The 19,179-nt window shown below is 35.4% G+C and overlaps 1 protein-coding gene across 3 annotated transcripts in view; it reads right to left on the bottom strand.

Moving 5' to 3' along the window:
- Wnk3 (WNK lysine deficient protein kinase 3) overlaps nt 1-19,179 on the bottom strand; it is a 140,781-nt gene that overhangs the window by 22,675 nt on the left and 98,927 nt on the right. For 2 of the 3 annotated variants that reach the window (XM_026407408.1, XM_026407409.1), the window contains exons 17-20: nt 14,304-14,394; nt 13,633-13,763; nt 12,432-13,054; nt 7,545-7,756 (exon numbers count right to left, since the gene is read on the bottom strand). In XM_026407408.1, coding sequence (XP_026263193.1) covers nt 7,545-7,756; nt 12,432-13,054; nt 13,633-13,763; nt 14,304-14,394 — 1,057 coding nt within the window. Of the gene's footprint in view, nt 1-7,544; nt 7,757-12,431; nt 13,055-13,632; nt 13,764-14,162; nt 14,395-19,179 lie in introns of all 3 variants that reach the window. The other variant, XM_026407407.1, reaches the window with a different exon arrangement.

The following is a 19,179-nucleotide window of genomic DNA, read 5'->3' as shown; positions in this document are numbered from 1 at the left end:
AAAAGAACCAATTAAAAGAAAATACAACATCCCTAATCTTTTAACCTGGATGACAGGTATTAATCTACACATTGAAGAAGCTCAATGAACTACAACTAGATTAAGCTCCATCACATCTGTACATCGACATTCAAAATCAAATTGATGAAAGTCAAAGATATAAAGAAAATCTTCAAAGACAAAAAATAGTTTTATCATATATAAGCAATCCCCATTAAAATGAAGAGCTGACTTATCAGAATTCATGCTGTCCAGAAGACAATGGGATGGCATTATCAAAATGCTGAAAGTGAAAAACTCTCAAACAAGAAGCCTGCCATACCCTCTTTCAAAAATGAAGGAGACCCACAAAACACTATACTATATGTTTCTTTAAGGAGATGACCTTTTCATAGTGACAGACACCATGAACTACATGTAGATGGAGATTCTTGTTTTGTAGAAATGAATACTAGTTTTCTGTAGGCAAATTTTAATCTATTGAAAAAGATATATGAATGTCTTAGGAGAAATCTGTGCAACAGAGTTAAGGATACCAAAGAGTGTACCATATTTTTGGAGCCAACTGTTCAGTTTTAAGAATTGATAAAAGGTGGATAAAATCCTATCTATGCATCAAGACAGGATGGGTAATACAAACACTACAAATGAAATTTGGAAATAACCAGTTACAATGACAAAACTATCATGCTTCCATATTTACTTTGCTTATATTTCTGTATTTCGAGAAACTAATGGTGTAACAACTGAAACCTAAACAAACCCTCTAGCTTCATTTGTTTTTAGTTCACTTTAAAAATCACTGATTTGTAGTTTACACATTTGTCCAATGTAGTTTAGTTCCCCACTAGCTTTGCTGTAGATGATACTTCTGGTGAATGGGTTATGGCAACAGCAGACTAGGTTACTTTTCAGAGACATGAAGGTTGCTTTGTTGAAAGCATTGACTCTTTAAAAATGTTTTTATTAGTTCTTTTTAGTTATACATGACAGTAGAATGTATTTTAACATATATACATGGAATATAACTTCCCATTCTTGTGGTTGTACATGATGTGGAGTGACACTGATTGTTTATTCATACATGAACATAGGAAAGTTATGTCTGACTCATTCTACTGTCTTTCCTATTCCAATCCCTCCTTCCTTCCCTCCCCTCATTCCCATTTGTCTTATCCAAAGTACTCTTTTAGTATCTTAGCATCTGCATATCAGAGAGAACATTCAGCCTTTGGTTCTTTGGGATTGGCTTACTTCACTTGGCATGATATTCTCCAGTTCCATCATTTACCAGCAAATGTCATAATTTCATTCTTTGTTATGGCTGAGTAGTATTCCATTGTGTACATATACCACATTTTCTTTATACATTCATCTGTTGATAGGCACCTAGGTTGGTTCCATAGCTTAGCTATTGTGTATTGAGGTACTATAAATATTGATGTGGCTACGTCAATATAGTATGCTGATTTTAAGTGCTTTGGGTATATACCAAGGAGTGTTACAGCTGGGTTAAATGGTGGTTCCATTCCAAGTTTTCTGAGGAATCTCCATACTGCTTTCCAGAGTGGTTTCACCAATTTGCAGTTCCACCAGCAATATATGAGTATACCCTTTTCAAACCCACATCCTTGCCAACATTTATTGTTATGTATTCTTGATAATGCCATTCTCACTGGGGTGAGATGAAATCTCAGTGTAGTTTCTTTTTTAAAATTTTTTTGTAGTTGTACAGATGGTCACAATGTCTTTATTTTATTTATTTATTTTATGTGGTGCTGAGGATCAAACCCAGTGCCTCACACATTCTAGGCAAATGCTCTGGCACTGAGGTACAGCCCCAGCCCTCAGTTTTTAATTTGCATTTCTCTATTTGTTAGAGATGTCGAACATTTCCATATATTTTTTGAGTGATTATATTTCTTCTTCTGTGAAGTGTCTGTTCAGTTCCTTTGTCCATTTATCGACTGGGTTATTTGGTTTTTTTGGTGTTAAGTTTTTGAGTTTTTTATATATCCTGGAGATTAATAGAAGCACTGACTATTCATGAAGACCTGCTAAACTGCCCAATGGTTGACTAAAAGATGGTGAAAGAGCTTGGCATTTTATCTTCATATTGTATCTGTCTCCTTTCCTACCTTGACCTCTGGATCATATTTTTGCTCAACTCTGCAGATAGACACGTTAGTCATTTAAGGAATGTTTGTCAGGGACTGGCAGTATGAGATTAATTTGCCCAAAACTTACCTAATCTTTTTCTTCCACCTTCAAGGTTGAAGACAGCAAGATAAGACGACTTCAGATATTTTCAAGATATAAAGGAGAATCAGTACCTTGTAATTACATGAATACCTACCACCAGTTTCACAACATCCTGTTCTAGACCTCTGGAGAGAACCTGGTTTCACGATGTCCTATTCTAGATCTCTGGAAGGGCATAGAAATCTCTATTCACAAATCATTTCCTAACCTGGGAATCCTGCTTTTCACCTTGTTAAGGATAAAAAGATCTTAAAACTTATGCTGAGATAAGATCCCCTGCCCAGGGACTAGCCTATCAATTTCTCACTGCATTGGCATTCCAAATAAATCATCTTCTTTACCCCAGCAACTTGTCCTGGATTCACTGAGCCCCCTTTAGAGCAATGAGTAAATTGACTTGTGTTCAGTAATAACGTGAAATACCAAAACCAAAAATTTTGTTGTGAAAAAAAATGTGAAAAGGGGAAGATAGATAATTCTTGGAAACATGCTGAATGAACTGTATATTTTCTGTGCTCATTCTGATAACTAGTTTTTCTCGATGACTGGCATACAAATTAGATACAAAAATCTCGGCTGGGTTTGTGGCTCAGTGCTTGTCTCACATGTGTGAGACATTGAGTTCAATCCTCGACACCACATAAAAATAAGTAAAATAAGGGCTGAGGTTGTGGTTCAGTGGTATAGTGCTTGTCACATAAAAATAAATAAACAAATAAAAGTATTGTCCATCCACAACTATAAATAAATAAATAAATAAATAAATAAATAAATAAATAAAGGTATTGTGTCCATCTACAATAAACATATATTCAAAACATCCAAATTTCAACTGAATTTATTGTTTTTAGAATAGGCCTTTCCTCTGAATATTCCATTATTTTGATTTCTATTTTTAATAAGAATGCAGTAGAGGAAGGGTATGGTAGTGTATGTCATAATCCCAGCTACTTGGGAGGCTGAGGCAGCTTTGGCAATTTTGTGAAAGCATGTTTCAAAATTAAAATTAAAAAGGGCTAAGCTTATATCTCAATGGTAGTGTGCACATGGGTTCAATTCTTAGTACTACTAAAATAAATAAATAAATTAATTAATAAAAATTTAAAAGCGGGGGCTGGGAATGTAACTCAGTTGTTGAGTATTGGCCTACCTTGCACAAGGCCCTGAATTCAAGCCCATGTACGGGCAAAAAAAGAATGGAATGGAGTCTACACTATTTTATATTATTTTCTAGAATTCTGAAAACCAAGTCCAAATAGTTTGATGTCTTTTACAAAAGTGATTTTGCTTTTTTGTATTTTCAAGTGTCTTAGAGCATAAAACAAAAGTATATCAACTGACAATTATTAAGAAAAATATTTTATTTCATTCAATTTTGTACTTTTGGTTTGCTTTTCTATCACTTCCATGGCAGAAAGTGATATATCTTTTCATTTAGAAGAGTTTCAAATAGCTAGCTATTTTAGCATTCTATTTACATCATTAAAGAATTTCACACTGTCTAGAAGAAGAGGTATGAAGAGTAACATATTTCTGTGAGCTAGAAGCTGTAATGTGGTCATAGAGCTTGAATTTAAAATAATCACCAAAATTTTATTCTAATTCCCTAGCCACCAAACAAAACACAAACACATTTTTTCTATATCTTATGTTTTGTGGAAAGAAAAATTATTACAAGTTGTGTTTATACTAGGCCCTTTGTACAGCCTTCATTGAAAAGATAGTTTTCTATCTCATTGTTTTCAAAATAAATTCCACAAATTAAAAAAATGAATAAAAATGAAAGTATATATCATGAAAAAACATTGAAATTTATTGCAGCTAATCTAACTTACAATACTGAAGGATGTTCTTTAGTATGAAATAAAAGTCCACATTAAGAAACAAAGTACACCGTTGAAAGGAAATATATAGGTAAATATAAAATTCGGCATAAATTTATTTTGTGTTTATGACTTTTTTCTTCTCCCATCTGATTTCAATGATGACTGCACATGCAATAATTATAAAAATGTTGATAGGCTTATAAAATGTATAAATAGATAATGTGTATAACAATAAAAGTATAGAGAAGTTGGGAGGGAACATACTTGCAGAGAAAAGTTTTGTAATCCATTAAAATTGTTGGTTTGAATCAGAACTAGATTGCTTTAAGTTAAGAACCTAATTATAATCCCATATCAAAAGAAAATTGGTAAAAAAATAAAAGGAACAAAGGAATTTTAAAGTTAAACTACAAAATATCTGCTTAACACAAAAGGAGGCAACAAGTAAGGAAGAAGGTAACAAAAAAAGCTTAGCACATATGCAAAACAAACAGTAAAATAGCAGGCATAAATCCTATCTTATTTATAATTACATTACATGGAAATGGTTTCAATACCCAAATCAAAAGACAGATTGTCACAGACTTGATTAAAAAAACAGGATAGGATAACCATAATAAACACTATTTGGATTAAAAAACATAAATACATAAAAGAATGGATAAAAAGATATAGCAGTAAAAAAGAAAAGCCTAGCACAAACCTTTAATTTCAGTGGCTTGGGAGGCTGAGGCAGGAGGATAATGAGTTCAAAGCCAGCCTCATGAACAGCATTGATGAGGCCCTAAGCAACTCAGTGAGACCCTGTCTCTGAATAAAGTACAAAATAGGGTTGGGGATGTGGCTCAGTGGTTGAGATCCCTGAGTTCAATCCCTGATACTTCCAACCCCAAAGATATAGCTGTAAAAATAGAGAGCTGTATTTGCTATATTAATATCAGAAATATTTGCAAATATCAGGAAGACAACAATTATAAATATATGGATATAACAACTGAATTTCAAAATATATGAAGCAAAAATGAACAGAACTGAAAGGAGAAATTTAATAATGGTTGGAGACAACAAAAACCCTCTTTCCCCTTGCCTCTCCTTTCATTTCCTCCTTTTTTAGACGGGGTCTTACTCTATAGCTCAGGGTGGCCTTAAACTCTTCCTGCCTCAGCCTCTTAAGTAGATGGCAAGGGCCACTACACCAAGCTTTATAATCTACTTCAGTGATCAACACAATAATAATCCAAAGCCATCTTAAAGCCAAAGTTTTGGTGAATCAGAAAACAGATTAAAAATAAGTCATGTGGGTGGGTTGGGGGTGTGACTCAGTGGTAGAGCACTTAACTAGCATGCATAGGTCCTGGGTTCAATCTCCAGCACTGCAAAAAGAAATGGAGGTGGGTGGAGGGAAAGGGAGAGAGGAAAACGAGAAGGGAAAGGAAGAGAGAGGAGGAGAGGGGAGGGTAGTGGTGGGAGAGGAGGCAAGGGAAAAAGCAAAAGCCTGGCCAACATATGGAGGGAGGGAGGGAGGAAGGAAGGAAAGAAGGAAGCAAGGAAAGAGAAATATAAAAAGTCAGAAAGAAAGTGATGAGAGAGAAAGAAAGAAATACAGACAGACAGAAGGATAGCCAGCCAGCCAGCCAGCCATCTGGGGACAAAAAAGAATAAAATGAAGTAGAGCTATTAATGGAATAGCATCAGACTGAAGGTCATCATACATCTGCTATTAAATCCCCAAAGCTACTTTCAATCTAAGTCTACCTTTATGAGGACAATACAAAAACAGTTCCAGGGCTGGAAGTATAGATCAGTGGTAGAGTACTTGCCTAGCAAGCATAATGCTCTGGATTCAATCCCCAGAACCAAAGAAAAAAAGAAGTCTAGTTCCCATTCTTGAATTCTGTATTAGCTGTTTGTTGTTGCTATAACTAATTACCAAAAATTTAGTGGCTTAAAACAACATAAATTTATTATCTTAAAGTTCTATACATTAAAAGTCTAGCATGGGGGCTGGGGTTGTGGCTAAGAGGTAGAGCACTTGCCTAGCATGCATGAGGCACTAGGTTTGATCCTCAGCACCACATAAAAAAAAATAAAGATATTGTGTTCACCTATAACTAAAAAATAAATATTTAAAAAAAGTCTAACATGGGTCTCAGGTCATAAAATGTGGGTGATGGCAGGGCTGCACTCTTTTGGGAGGCAGCAGGAGAAATCTGTTTCCTAGATTTTCTAGCTTCTAAAAGCTGCCTGGTCTGGGCATGATGGTGCATGCCTGTAATCCCAGCAGCTTGGGAGGCTGAGGCAGTAGGATCATGAGTTCAAAGCCAGCTTCAGCAATTTAGCGAGACACTAAGCAACTCAGTGAGACCCTGTCTGTAAATAAAATACAAAATAGGGCTGGGGATGTGGCTCATGGGCCAACTGCCCCTGAGTTCAATACTAGGTACAAAAAAAAAAAAAAAACAAAAAAACACCAAAAAAAAAAAACCTGCCTGTATTTCTTGGTTTGTGGCCTTCTTCCTTCGTCTTTAAAGACAGCAGTGTTACATCTCTCTAATACTGCTTCCCTTATCATATATTTTCTCTGGTCTCCTTTTCTGTCTCCTTTTCCACTTTGTTATTGTTGTTCAGTGCTGGGAATGGAACCAAGGTCTCATGCATGCTAGGAAAGTACTCTCCCACTGAGCCACATCCCCAGCCCTCCCTCTTCCTTTTTTTAAGGACTCTGTTCTTACACTGGATGCACAATGATCTCCCTATCTTAAAGTCACCTGATTAACAACTTTCATTCTTAATTTTCCTTTGTTATATAATCAAATCCAGTCATATGTTTTAGGTCTCTGAATATGGACATCTCTAAATGACCATTATTCTTCCCACTGCAAATTCTATTGAGATTTTGCACATGTCTATGTCTTTACAATATACTCTTCAAGCTCAACTTTGACTTGGTACATGTACCCAAGAAGCCTGATCTGATTAGTACTTCTTTAATAGTTGTCAGTGACCCTCTTTTTTCCAAACTGAATATATGTATTTTACTAATATTCTTATGAATAATAAAGATCTCTTACTTCAGATAAAGTATGAGACTATTTTAAAGGTTATCTTTGTGATCAATGAACTCACCAAGAAACTCTAAATGCAAGACCAGTGTTTCTCATTGACTGATAACATTTCAAGGAAAATTCTGGAAAACAATATTGGGTTTCTAGCTGTTTGTTTTCTGAATGAAAACATGAAACAAACTCAGCAGTTCTCAACATCTGTCAATTATCCTCATCATTCCTACACAAAAGAACATTTAACATAAAAAATAGAGTAAAGAATTTTGGAATAATTTGCACTTATTTAAATAATTTTATCTTAATAAAAACCAAACTAAAATTTCATTCCTTCCTATTTTTGCTTAACTTTTGACCAGGTTTTTTTAAACATTTACTTTCATGATTGATTTACCTGTTGCAACCAAGGAATTGTCTGCGTGTGTCAAGGATTGGGGGCGGCTTCGAAGTTTACTTTTGAAAGATCTTGGTCGACGTGGTGATGCAGGTGGCAAAGGAATCTCTGAAGATTGTGCTTTGTTATCTTTAATTGACCGAAGACGTTCATAGAGCTCCTGAAGCTCTTTATTCTGCTGGGTTTGAAGATTTACCACCTCCTGAATGTGTCTGAATGCAAACCATGCAGAAAGTAATTTAATGATTTTATACTAATAAAAGTAAAGGTTAACAAAATTTTAGATTAAGAATGGCAAAATATAGAGTATTTTCACTATTTTAGAATGGGAACTGCTTTCTGAAGCATAACCTTAAACTAATTAGTCCTAAAGAAAAAGATGAACAAATTGACAAGAACAAATGTCTAAAATTTCAATATAGATAAAACAAAATTTAAATGTTAACAGTTTGATAACATCAACCTTTTCATTATTAAATGCTGAAAGTATAAATAGGAAGAAAATATTTATAATGTTAAAAGAAGAGTTAATATTCAGAATTTATAAATAGATCCTAAACATCAGTAAGAAAAAAAAATTGATAGAAAAATGGGCAAAGAATATGAAAAGGTGATTCCAATGAAGAGGAAATACAAATAACAATAAGTATGAGATTATGTTCAAACTTGCTATTAATCAAGGGCACAAAATATAACTGGGGGAAAAAACATACATAGTTTGGGAGGCAGGGTCTATAAAGCCCAGAATGGCTTTGAAATTATAATCCTTCAGCCTCAGCCTCACAAAGGCCTGGGATTATAGGCACATGACACCACACCCAGCTAATAAAATATTGTTAATTCATCTGAATATGAGTTTAAAAATTCGTAATATCCAGTCTACAGTTGTTAAGATGTGGGTAAACAGATACTTTCAGATATTTTTTTTGAGTACAAAATGGTATAGCTATATTGGAACACAGTTTTAACACTATCACTTTAAAATTTATAACTTTTTAATTTAGCAATTACATTTTTAGCTTATAATGACATTTATGCTAAATATGAAAATAGTTTATTAGCTGTGTTTTGTTTTTAAACAAGGAAGAAGCAGGTGTGACCTAAAGCCTTGTCCACAGGCCTGCCTGGCCAATGGGAGGTGATGTGTTTGCAGTCCTGATTTAGTGTCTTTCCACGTGGTGTCCCTGCACCCCACTCTTGTCTCGCCTGCCTCCATCCTCACTGCTCCTTAGGGCTTCCTATGTACCCCACACTCTCCTGTATCCTGCCTTCACAGAGCTCCTCCTCCTGGAACATTTTCCCTCTGCTTGAAGCCCATTCCAGGTACTGTCTGTGGCTTGGCCTCCAAGAGCTGGGAGTCATAGAAGTGCTCAGGGTTGTGCCATTCAGATGAACAGCAGCCGTGGACCGAGTTTGATTGAAGGGAGGCAATGGGTGATGAATGTAGCCTGTGGGGGCATTTGCTAGATCCCTACCAATGCTACCTGGAATGAGGGCCACTTTCAGGGGTGCCACCTCACTACAATGAGGGCATTCTGGCCTGTAAGGACCAGTAGCTCTGCTGGCTTCCCAGTTGAAACTCCTCAGTGGCATCATGAAGCAGTGGTGGAGTAAATTTCAGGAGCTTCTGAGGGAGAGTCCAGGGCCCCAATGTCACCTGGAGCAGGTGAGGGACTGTGGAGTTGCTAATGTGGGATGTACATGGCTCTGACCTGTTCAGTTGCACCTTGGGGTCTTCACTGCTGTTTCCCCCAAATTCATGTTCTACAGAACCTTGGGATGCACCTTATTTGGAAATAGATGTGTGTAGCTGAGATGAGATCTACTGGGTTAGGGTGAGTGGGCCCTAAGCCAATGGCCAGTGTCCTCATAAGATGGTGATGTGAGGATAGAGACCCACAGGAAAGGCCATGTGCTGATGGAGGGACAGTGGCCTGGCCTGGCTGCAAGCCAAGGGACACCAAGGACTGCCTACATATCTATCATAAAAATAATTGTATAGCTATGTAAAAAATACAAAATATATTTATTTCAGCATTGCTTATATAAGTAGAACTTAAGGCAGACTCAGTGATGCATATTGTTCATCAGAAGCACTTTGGGAGACTGAGGCAGGAAGATTCAAGTTCAAGGCCAGCCTTAGCAACTTAGTGAGACCCTGTCTCAAAAAAAAAAAAAATAAAAAAGGACTAGAGATGTAGCCCAGTTTTTTAAATTATTAAAAAACAAAACAGGGGCTGGGGATGTGGCTCAAGCGGTAGCGCGCTCGCCTGGCATGCGTGCGGCCCGGGTTCGATCCTCAGCACCACATACAAACAAAGAGGTTGTGTCCACCGATAACTAAAACAAAACAAAACAAAACAAAACAGACTTCAGATAACACTGAAATAGTGCAAAGGAGGGATTAAAAAATATATACCCATATATTATACCCATGTATTATAATAGGATACAACAACTTTTTAAAAATAATTAGATATGATGCAGATATGAATATCTACAGGCAACAATGTTAATTCAAAAATTGTGAAATAATGTGTATGTTATGATCCCACTTCTGTAAAAAACAAAACCTATATCTGTAAATCCACAGAAAAAGAACCAAAAGATATACTAAATAATTCACAGTAGTTGTCTTTGAGAAATGAGACTGTGACATGAGAAATGGAAAACTGTTTTTTTTAACTGTTGTTTGAAAATGTTTCCATTTATCACTGTTAATGCATAAAACCCATAACGATAGTTTATTTAAAATAATTTCAATCTAAAAACTAAGCTTACCATTGTGGGCCTAGAGGATAATATACCTTGGAGACAACATCCTGGGGTCTAAAATATTTGTGAACAAATGTAATGCCAAAAGCATATTGAAGAAAAAGTAGAAAATATATTATGTCTTAAGGTCCCTTCCAGGTCTTGGGTTCTATAAGGTTAGGAGAACCCATGTCTCATACTAAACTAATGTACTCATAAGGGGCTGAGGTGTGGTAGAGTGCTTACCCAGTACATGTAAGCACCACATAAAAATAAATAAATTAAATAAAGGTATTGTGTCCACCTACAATTAAAAAAATACTTAAACAAAACAAAAAACTCCCAGCAATACAGTACTGATATCACAAGTATTAAACCACTTTAAAAAGAACTATTTTATTCTAAAAGTATAGGTGTACATGTACTGCATAATACTTATTGTATAGTAAAGTTGATATATACATAATGTGTAGTAAAGTCAAACCTATGTAAGTATATTTTGTGTGCGTGTGGTAGTAGGGAGTAAATGTAAGGCTTCATACATCCTAGGCAAGTACTCTACGACTGAGCTACATCCTTAGCCTTTTATTTTGAGATAGGGTTTCACTAAGTTGTTCATGCTGGTCTTATCATCCTGCTGCCTGAAACTACCAAGTCACCAGCATTATAGGTATGCACCACTGAGCCTGGCTCTGTATATCTCTGTATATATAGTTTAAAAATAGAACAACAATCTTCCATTGATGAATGTTTAAAACATTCTCAAATTCCTTCTAGGCTCCAGTCAAAAACAAAACACAACACAACCACAGAAATTAGTTGAACAGAAAATGGTATTATAATTATCTCATTGACATGTGGAATTTGAGGTTTGGGTTTTTTTTTTCTTTTGGGCAAGGGCTTAAAAACTGGGAAAATTCCAAGGATTGTAACCAGCTTTAGTTCTGAAAGCACTAAAACACAGTACTCAATTGAACCATTAATCAAATATGTAAGAATCTGGCTAAAATCTAAGTTTTTTCAATACCTTGATTTTTCTCTCCTCTCTGATTCTCTCTGCTTTCAAGTTTTATGTCCCATAACAGAATAGAAATTCACTAAAGCAAAAGATACACTAAAGATTGCTTGTTAACGGGGTATGCTAGTGTAGGCCTATAATCCTAGCAACTCAGGAAGCTGAGGCAGGAGGATCCCAAATTTGAGGCTAACCTGGGCAACTTATCAAGACCCTGTCTCAAAATAAAAAATAAAAGTACTGGGGATAGAGCTCAATGATACAGAGCTATGGGTTCAATCCCAGTACTGCCCATCACCCAAATTGTTTTCAATTTTTCAAAGTAATGGCATCAAGCCATCAATAAGAGGCAAGTAATTAATTTGAGAATGTAATATAGTGGGTTACTATGGAACTGAAAAAATTTAATAATGCAGAAATAGTTCTAAAACACAGTGAAATGGTGAAAAAGCAAGATAAAATAGTTTGTATTATAATTTACTCTTTTGGGGAAAATGAAGAACAAAATATGTATACATTTGTTTGTGCATCCATAGACAAACTCTAGATATACCAGAAACAGGTAATATTTGTTTCCTCTAAGGAGAAAAATTGGGTAGTTTGGGTACAGTGGTAGGAGGGAGACCCAACTGATTAAACCTTTTGAATTTTGAAACATGTGAACAGAGTAAGAATATGGCAACTTTATATTAATTTTTGAAAATATATAACCTAGTTTATAACTCTAAATGCAAAACATTGACAAAACATTATCACAATATCATTAGTGAAGGTTGATAACCTCATTTACCAAATAACAAACTTGACCTTACTTACCAAATATGTAATTATACAAGAATAATTATAAAATCTTAATCCAATAGTCCTGATGGATAAGGATTTAGAAAGTAAGCAAAAAGAATAAACAGCTAATTAAAATTAGTCTCCAAACTATGAAAATATTTTGTATGCAAGCATTTTAACATTCATAAAGGTCTTACATTATCATTCTTTGTAGTTTTTAATCATAAAAAGATTACAATCATTAAAATGTCACCAATACTAAATTAGCCACAAATCAGATTTTAAGCTCTATAAAACCCAAGACAATCGGATTTGTGACAGAACAGAGTCCTTACTTTTCTCGTAATCTTTGAAGTTCCACTTTCAAGTCTTCATCCTCTATTTCTGACTCATCATCACTGCTCATTGGGGAAGATGGAGAATAGAAGAGTGAACTCTGCGTTTGAGCATAGGCTTGTTCTTCATGAAGGGGTAAGCCCTGATCACTTTCTGGACCAGTTTTTGCCACTGTCTTCCCATTATCAGCAAGAGTGGCTGAAAATTCACTAGCAGAACTAGGCTGTTTCTCAGCAGGCAGTATCTCTCTCTGTTTAAGCAACAGTTCAGATCCAGATTGCATGCTACTTCCCGTGGCTGAAGTTTCTTCTAATTCTTTTTCTGGGGTCACTGAAGATACATCAGTCTCACAAGCTGTGCTGAAAGACAGGAAGTTGTCTAATTGTTTGGAAATCCCTTTATCTTCTTTAAAGGTTTCATGAAGAGTTTGTAACTTCTGAGAAGAGACTGAAGTCTGAGGATTGTGCACGGCAGGTTCCACTTCTACTAACTGAGACTTTGCAGTTTCACTAAAGGCCAGAGCTTCTTCACTGGACTGATTCGATATTTCCTTGAATGCGGATCTGTGTTCTATTCCAAAAGATGTCACTTTCAATGATTGCTGCTGAGGAACCGTAATCACCTGAGATATAAAAAGGTATAAGTGTCTAGCTCCACCTAAGTAAAGGGTAACTACATGAAAAAAATTCATCAATACACAGCATAGACAAAATGCTACAATGCACTTGTATTGCTATTACCAAAATCTGAAAGTCCCTCTCTATTCCCCATATCATCTTTTAATTGGACACCTTGTGTAAAGACAGTTGATTTCATATTATTCAAATAAAATTCCACAATTAAAACTGCTGAGATTCTAAAGGGCATGAGATTAAATTCATAAAATAGATGACACAACCGCCCACCAAAACCGATGACTGATTTCTATGATCCAGTCCAATTACTAAAATCCCCACTTCATTAGACTCACCTTTACTGATGGCTTCAAAAGGTGAGAGGATATGTGTAACATGACCAAAAAAGTATGATCTAAAGACCAATCTGCAAATGTTGTTTTTGTTTTCTGCAGTGCTGGAGATCAAATCCAGGGTCTCACTTATTTGAGGCAAGTGCTCTATCACTGAGCTACCTATATTCACAGCCCTGCTGTTACCTTTCATAAGGCCTTTGTAGATTAAGGATTCAACCAAAGACACAAACCTGAAACCGACCCCGCTGAAATGATCCACGCATCGTTTTACATCTACTCAAAGCCCTAGTATCAGCCGTGGACTCCCGTGTCAGTGGAATGGGATCAGGAGCAATTGCTGATCTTATATCTTCTGTTTCCACTGTAAGTTTTGTCAAATTGTAAGCAGAAAAGAGAAAATTGTTAAGACTAAATTTGTTTACATTATCAAAAAATGAAGAAAAGCAGAAAAAGTTTAACTCCTGCTAGACAATTAAAAGGTGTTAATGTAATAAGCAAAATTGTATAAGTCCCTAACTCTAATCATACATTGCAAGATTTATCCCAAGACTTAGTATCTATATGAAATGAATAACCAGAAAACCAAATTAATTACTAAAGGAAAAAATAAAATGGCAATGACATTAATGGAACATGTCACATACATGGGCTATGTGGAAAAAGTGACAAGATTTGTGTATGAACAACCAAAAAAAAAAAAAACATAAGTAAATGAAAAGTGATGTTACCTAGTCTATGTCCCTGACTGTAAGCACACTACCTTGATGGACTTTTGATCTCTTGAAAAAGCTGGTTGACTGCCGTAGCCTGTATGCCCAGCTTTTTAATTTGCGAGTCCAGGATTTCTTGCTAATAGGATTTTTGAGACTAGGACAAGTAAAGCTTAGGCCAAAATATCCACCTCCTGTCTGCAGATGAATGGCTCCACCGCTTGACACAGCAGCAGGATAGGCCTCTGGATCCCCTGGAAGTGAAGCATCTGGGGACATCTCCTAATGGAGACAAAAAATAAGAAAACACAAAGTAGCAGTAATTTAGTTAAGTTGGAGAATTTTTTTTTTTTTGCCTAGTGCAATTTCTTATGTGAACTAATTGTTAATCATAAATAGGATACTTCCCAGTTACGCAGGAGACTAAAACAGGAAGACTGCAAATTTGAGGTCAGTCTCAACAACTTAGTGAGACCCTATCTCAAAATACAAAAAAAAAAAAAAAGAAAGAAAGAGGTGCTGGGAATGTAGATCAGTAGCAAAGTGCCCCTGGGTTCACTTCCCTGTAATGGAAAAAAAAATAGGATACTGTATATAATTATATTATAGTACTATATCAGACTGAACCTGAAGTACTCAATTTATAGAAATTAATCCTTTCATTTCTTTCTCCATTTTTTGAGGTATTGGGGATGGTACTCAGGGCCTTGTGCATACTAGGCAATCATAATACTACTAAGCTGCATTCCCAGTTGCCACCATTTCTTTGAAAACATCATTTAAACTTCAGATGAATATAAGAGAAGACTATTAATCTTCCACAGAATATTTTTCATCATTATGTCACCTTTGAAAACTGAAAATTAAATTATTTCCTTTGTATGTACCAATTTACTAAAAAGATTACTGAAATCCCATGCAATTAAAATGAAATGTTCATTTGTTATCATATTATTTAAGAGTTAAAAATACCTGACATATGGGCTGGGGTTGTGATTCAGTGGTGGAGTGCTTCCCTAGCATTTGTGAGACACTGGGTTTGATTCTCAGCACCAAATAAATAAATTAAATAAAGGTCCATTGACAACTAAAAATATATTTTAAAAAATACCTGACATATAACAGAAAAACAAAATATCTAAGGCACTTAGAGTAACAGAGAAATATCAATGAATCAAGCTTTTTACTTTATGTAAGCACACAGAAATTTACAAAGAAACACAAAATTACTTTAAATTCATCCTCTAAAAATTGTTGTTAACATTAGGCCATGCTAGCTATGAAAATCACTCTTCCTGTCTTCCTACATACTGCCCCCTAAAACCAGAATTAACTGTTGTATCCAATTATCTTAAAAATATATTTCCTATAATAATTAATACAAAATTAATAGACACAACAACAAATACTTTGGGAAACATAAGAATGGTCACTATAAATCTAGAGGATTAAAGGCAAACATAAAAGCACAAAGAATGGGCAGGGCACAGTGGCACACACCTGTAATCCCAGTGACTCAGGAGACTGAGATAGGAGAATCACAAATTCAAGGCCAGCCCCAAGAAATTAGTGAGACCCTATTCCAAAATTAAAAATACAAAAGGCTGGGGATGTAGCTCTGTGATAGAGTACTTCTGAGTGGGTTCAATTTCCAGTACCATAAAACAAAACAAACAAATAAAAAAAATGGGATTTAGCATTTGTCTGCAGGAAGATGTTCTATATGACAGTAAGCATACTGTCTTAGATAAGCATTATTTGACTTAGGGCAGATTATAATGAATTCTGAACAATCAGCTTTTATTGTCCAAAGTCCCAGTTTGGAATGGTAATAATGTTACTTCAATGAGGAAGTGAAATAACTCTCAATATTACAATTTAGACATGTTGCATTGATTCCACTGAAATTACAGTTTTTTAATGTATAGAAACTGGAACAAGATGGCATATTTAATATATGTTCTGGCCTCCCATATCAATCCAAATACCTAGATAAAACAGGAAAAATAGATATAGACACAAACATATATGACTGAAGGAAGAAAAAACAGATCATGTCCTATGTAGGAACTGTTTCAAAATGCTGCAAACTCCAGTGACATATATGAGCCGCAAGAATGAGCTGTGGTTCACCAAAAGGATGAGTGCTTGGCTAAAATGCTTATAAAACTCTACACAATCTATCACCTATTTGTCTCATCAAAATTATCTCTCAACATCCTTCTACTTAAGTGGCCTTCTTTTGCTTGAACAAATATCTATCTGTTAATGTCATTACTATATACAAGTATTTCCCTGGCCACTCTGTGTAGAGTAATCCTCTAAGCTATCACTACCCTTTTTTATAAAAATTTTATTTGTCTATGGGCTGTTTCCCCCACTAGAATGTGAACTCCACAAAAATAGAGGTTTTTATTTATTCGCTGCTCAAAAGATACTCACTGTATTGAAGAGTGCATTTGTTGGGATACCAAAGAGGAACAGACACTCAGCTCTGCCCCTTCCCTTCCCATCTCGACAACAAACAAAAGACAGCAGAACATCTACCCTTCAAATAAGAGTAGAAAATGGAAATGGTATGTGGCCAAGAGAAAGGTCAAAAGGAGATAATATTTTGGAGGAGGGTAAACTCTCCTGCCTTCAGAGAGTAGCTACTGGGCTATCCTCCAGGTAGCATTAGAGTCAAGTGATAATATCCAATGCCAGAAGGGACATCCCATGTTTTTTCTCCAATTATTGGAGGAAGGCTAGCATTTGGTAATTATACATAGCGTTTATAGACAGATGAATAAGGAATCTTGCGAGAGAAAAAGAAAAAAATGCACACATACTAAGAATCACCACTATGGAAATCCAACACTATAAGAAATACTAAATTGAAATAGAGGAAAAGCCAAGGAATTAATAACATTGGGTAAAACCTTCATATTGTCAGAGAGATGTGTGAATATATAGTCATGAACTATACAACATTTAGGTCAAGAATGGATAACATATATGACAGTGGTCCTGTATAATGGAGATACTCTGGAAGCTGACGCAGGAGGACTACGAGTTCAAGGCCAGCCAGAGAAAGTTATTGAGACCCGGTCTCAAAACAAACGAAAAACAATTTATGTTGAAAATTCATTCCCATTGTGTCATATGTGGAGGTAGAAAAATGTAGGGCTTTTAACATGTGATTGAATCATGAGGGGTCCACCCTCTTAGATGGATTAGTCTATTCATAGATTAATGGATTTGAGAATTGATGGGTTATGTGAAAGATGCTTCATTATAAAAGCAAGTTCTCTCTGGCTTGCTCTGCCTCACCATGTGATGCTATCTGCCATATCATGAATCAGCAGAAAGGTTCTGACCAAATGCTAAGCATTATATAGATATCTGTATTTCCACTTCTGTGAGACATATGTCTATATGATTTGACTATTCTTTTACTGAGTGGTCTGATCTTTTCTTTCTGATTTGTAAACATGATTTATATATTCAACTATTAATCTTTATTACATTTTCTAAGGAAAAAAAAAAACTTGGCTGAGTGGTGGTGTATCCCTGTAATCTCAGCAGCTCTGGAGACTGAGGGAGGAGGATTAAGAGTTCAAAGCCATTCTCAGCAATGGTGAGATGCTAAGCAACTTGTGAGACCCTGTCTCTAAATAAAAATACAAAATAGGGCTGGGGATGGTACTCAATAGTTGAGTGCCCTTGAGTTCAATCCCCAGTACCCACCTCCCCCCAAAAAATTTTTTTTAAATTTTGGGAAAAAATATGTGCAAAAATAGACTGCTGTGGAAAAGAAGCCAAGAATAAGAGTGATTTCAAAACTCAGATTCATGATTGTCAAATGAAAAATTAACTGGAAAAGGCTAAGTAGCAGGATAGTAACCTGACATACTTTTGAAAATGAAGTTATGCCTGAGAACATAAATTAAAAATGAGAACACACTGTTAAGATATATGGAGGATATATCCAGGAGACTGGATATCTATAACACTTCTAAATTGAAGCCAGAAAGACAACGGAAGGAAAAATAAGACAATAATAAAGTTTACTAGAAATAAAAAAGACACTAATCTTCAAAATCAAAAGGCCATCAAAGTTATGTTCACAATGAATAGAAAAAAATAGTTTCATATCCTGTGTTTTATAAGTCACTAACCACATGTAGGTGTTCAAATTTAATTTAAATTAAATTAAAACTTTAAGCCCTAAGTTACACTAGTAACATTTTATGTGCTGAATAGTCATGTGTGGTTTAGTGATTATCATATTGGACCGCATAGATACAGAACATTTCCACATTGTGGAAAGTGGTCTAGAATAAAAACAAGCCACCTACAAATGAATGATAATCAAATTAACATCATTTTCATCAGCAACACAGGAGGCTAAAAGACAGTAAAACAATGTCTTCTAAGTTCTGAGAAGAAAAGATTTTGATCCTACTGTTCACTCTTAATCAAGTGTGAAGCAAAATTAAGATATGTTAGGACATGCAAAAACAACAGCAAAGACAAATTAGATAACCATGTAACATATCTGAAAACATTACTCACAGAAGTATTTCAGGGGAAAAAAGAATAATTTGAGGACAACAGAAACAGTGACAACTAAATATGATTCAGATATAGCAATGGACACTGAAACAAATAAAATAATCCATTTGACCTTGATGCTTAAAATAATCTCCTCTGAGCAACAAAATTTAAATGATAGAGAAAAACATTTCATTTCTTATGGTTCTAGTCACTTGTTGTTATTGTATCACGCACATGATCATAATATAAATGCATATTTATTGATTTTCAGTTTTTTGGTACTGGGGTTGAATCCAGGGGTGCTCTACCACTGAGCTATATCCCTATTCCTTTTTATTTTTATCTGATTATATAGTCTCACTAAGTTGATGAGGATGACCTCGAACTTGCAGTCCTCCTCAGCTTTAGCCTCCTGAGGAGCTGGGATTACAGGCATGTACCATGGTAACTGGCTTTGGTTTTTATTCATAGAGTCAAACCCTCACTCTCTGTAGCAGCAAGTAGATGGGTATTATCTAAAATTACCAA

This window comes from Urocitellus parryii, chromosome X (assembly GCF_045843805.1).
Source record: "Urocitellus parryii isolate mUroPar1 chromosome X, mUroPar1.hap1, whole genome shotgun sequence".
Lineage (NCBI taxonomy): Eukaryota > Metazoa > Chordata > Mammalia > Rodentia > Sciuridae > Urocitellus > Urocitellus parryii.
Note: the sequence above shows the minus strand (reverse complement) of the source record. Positions and strands in the feature narration are given on the sequence as shown.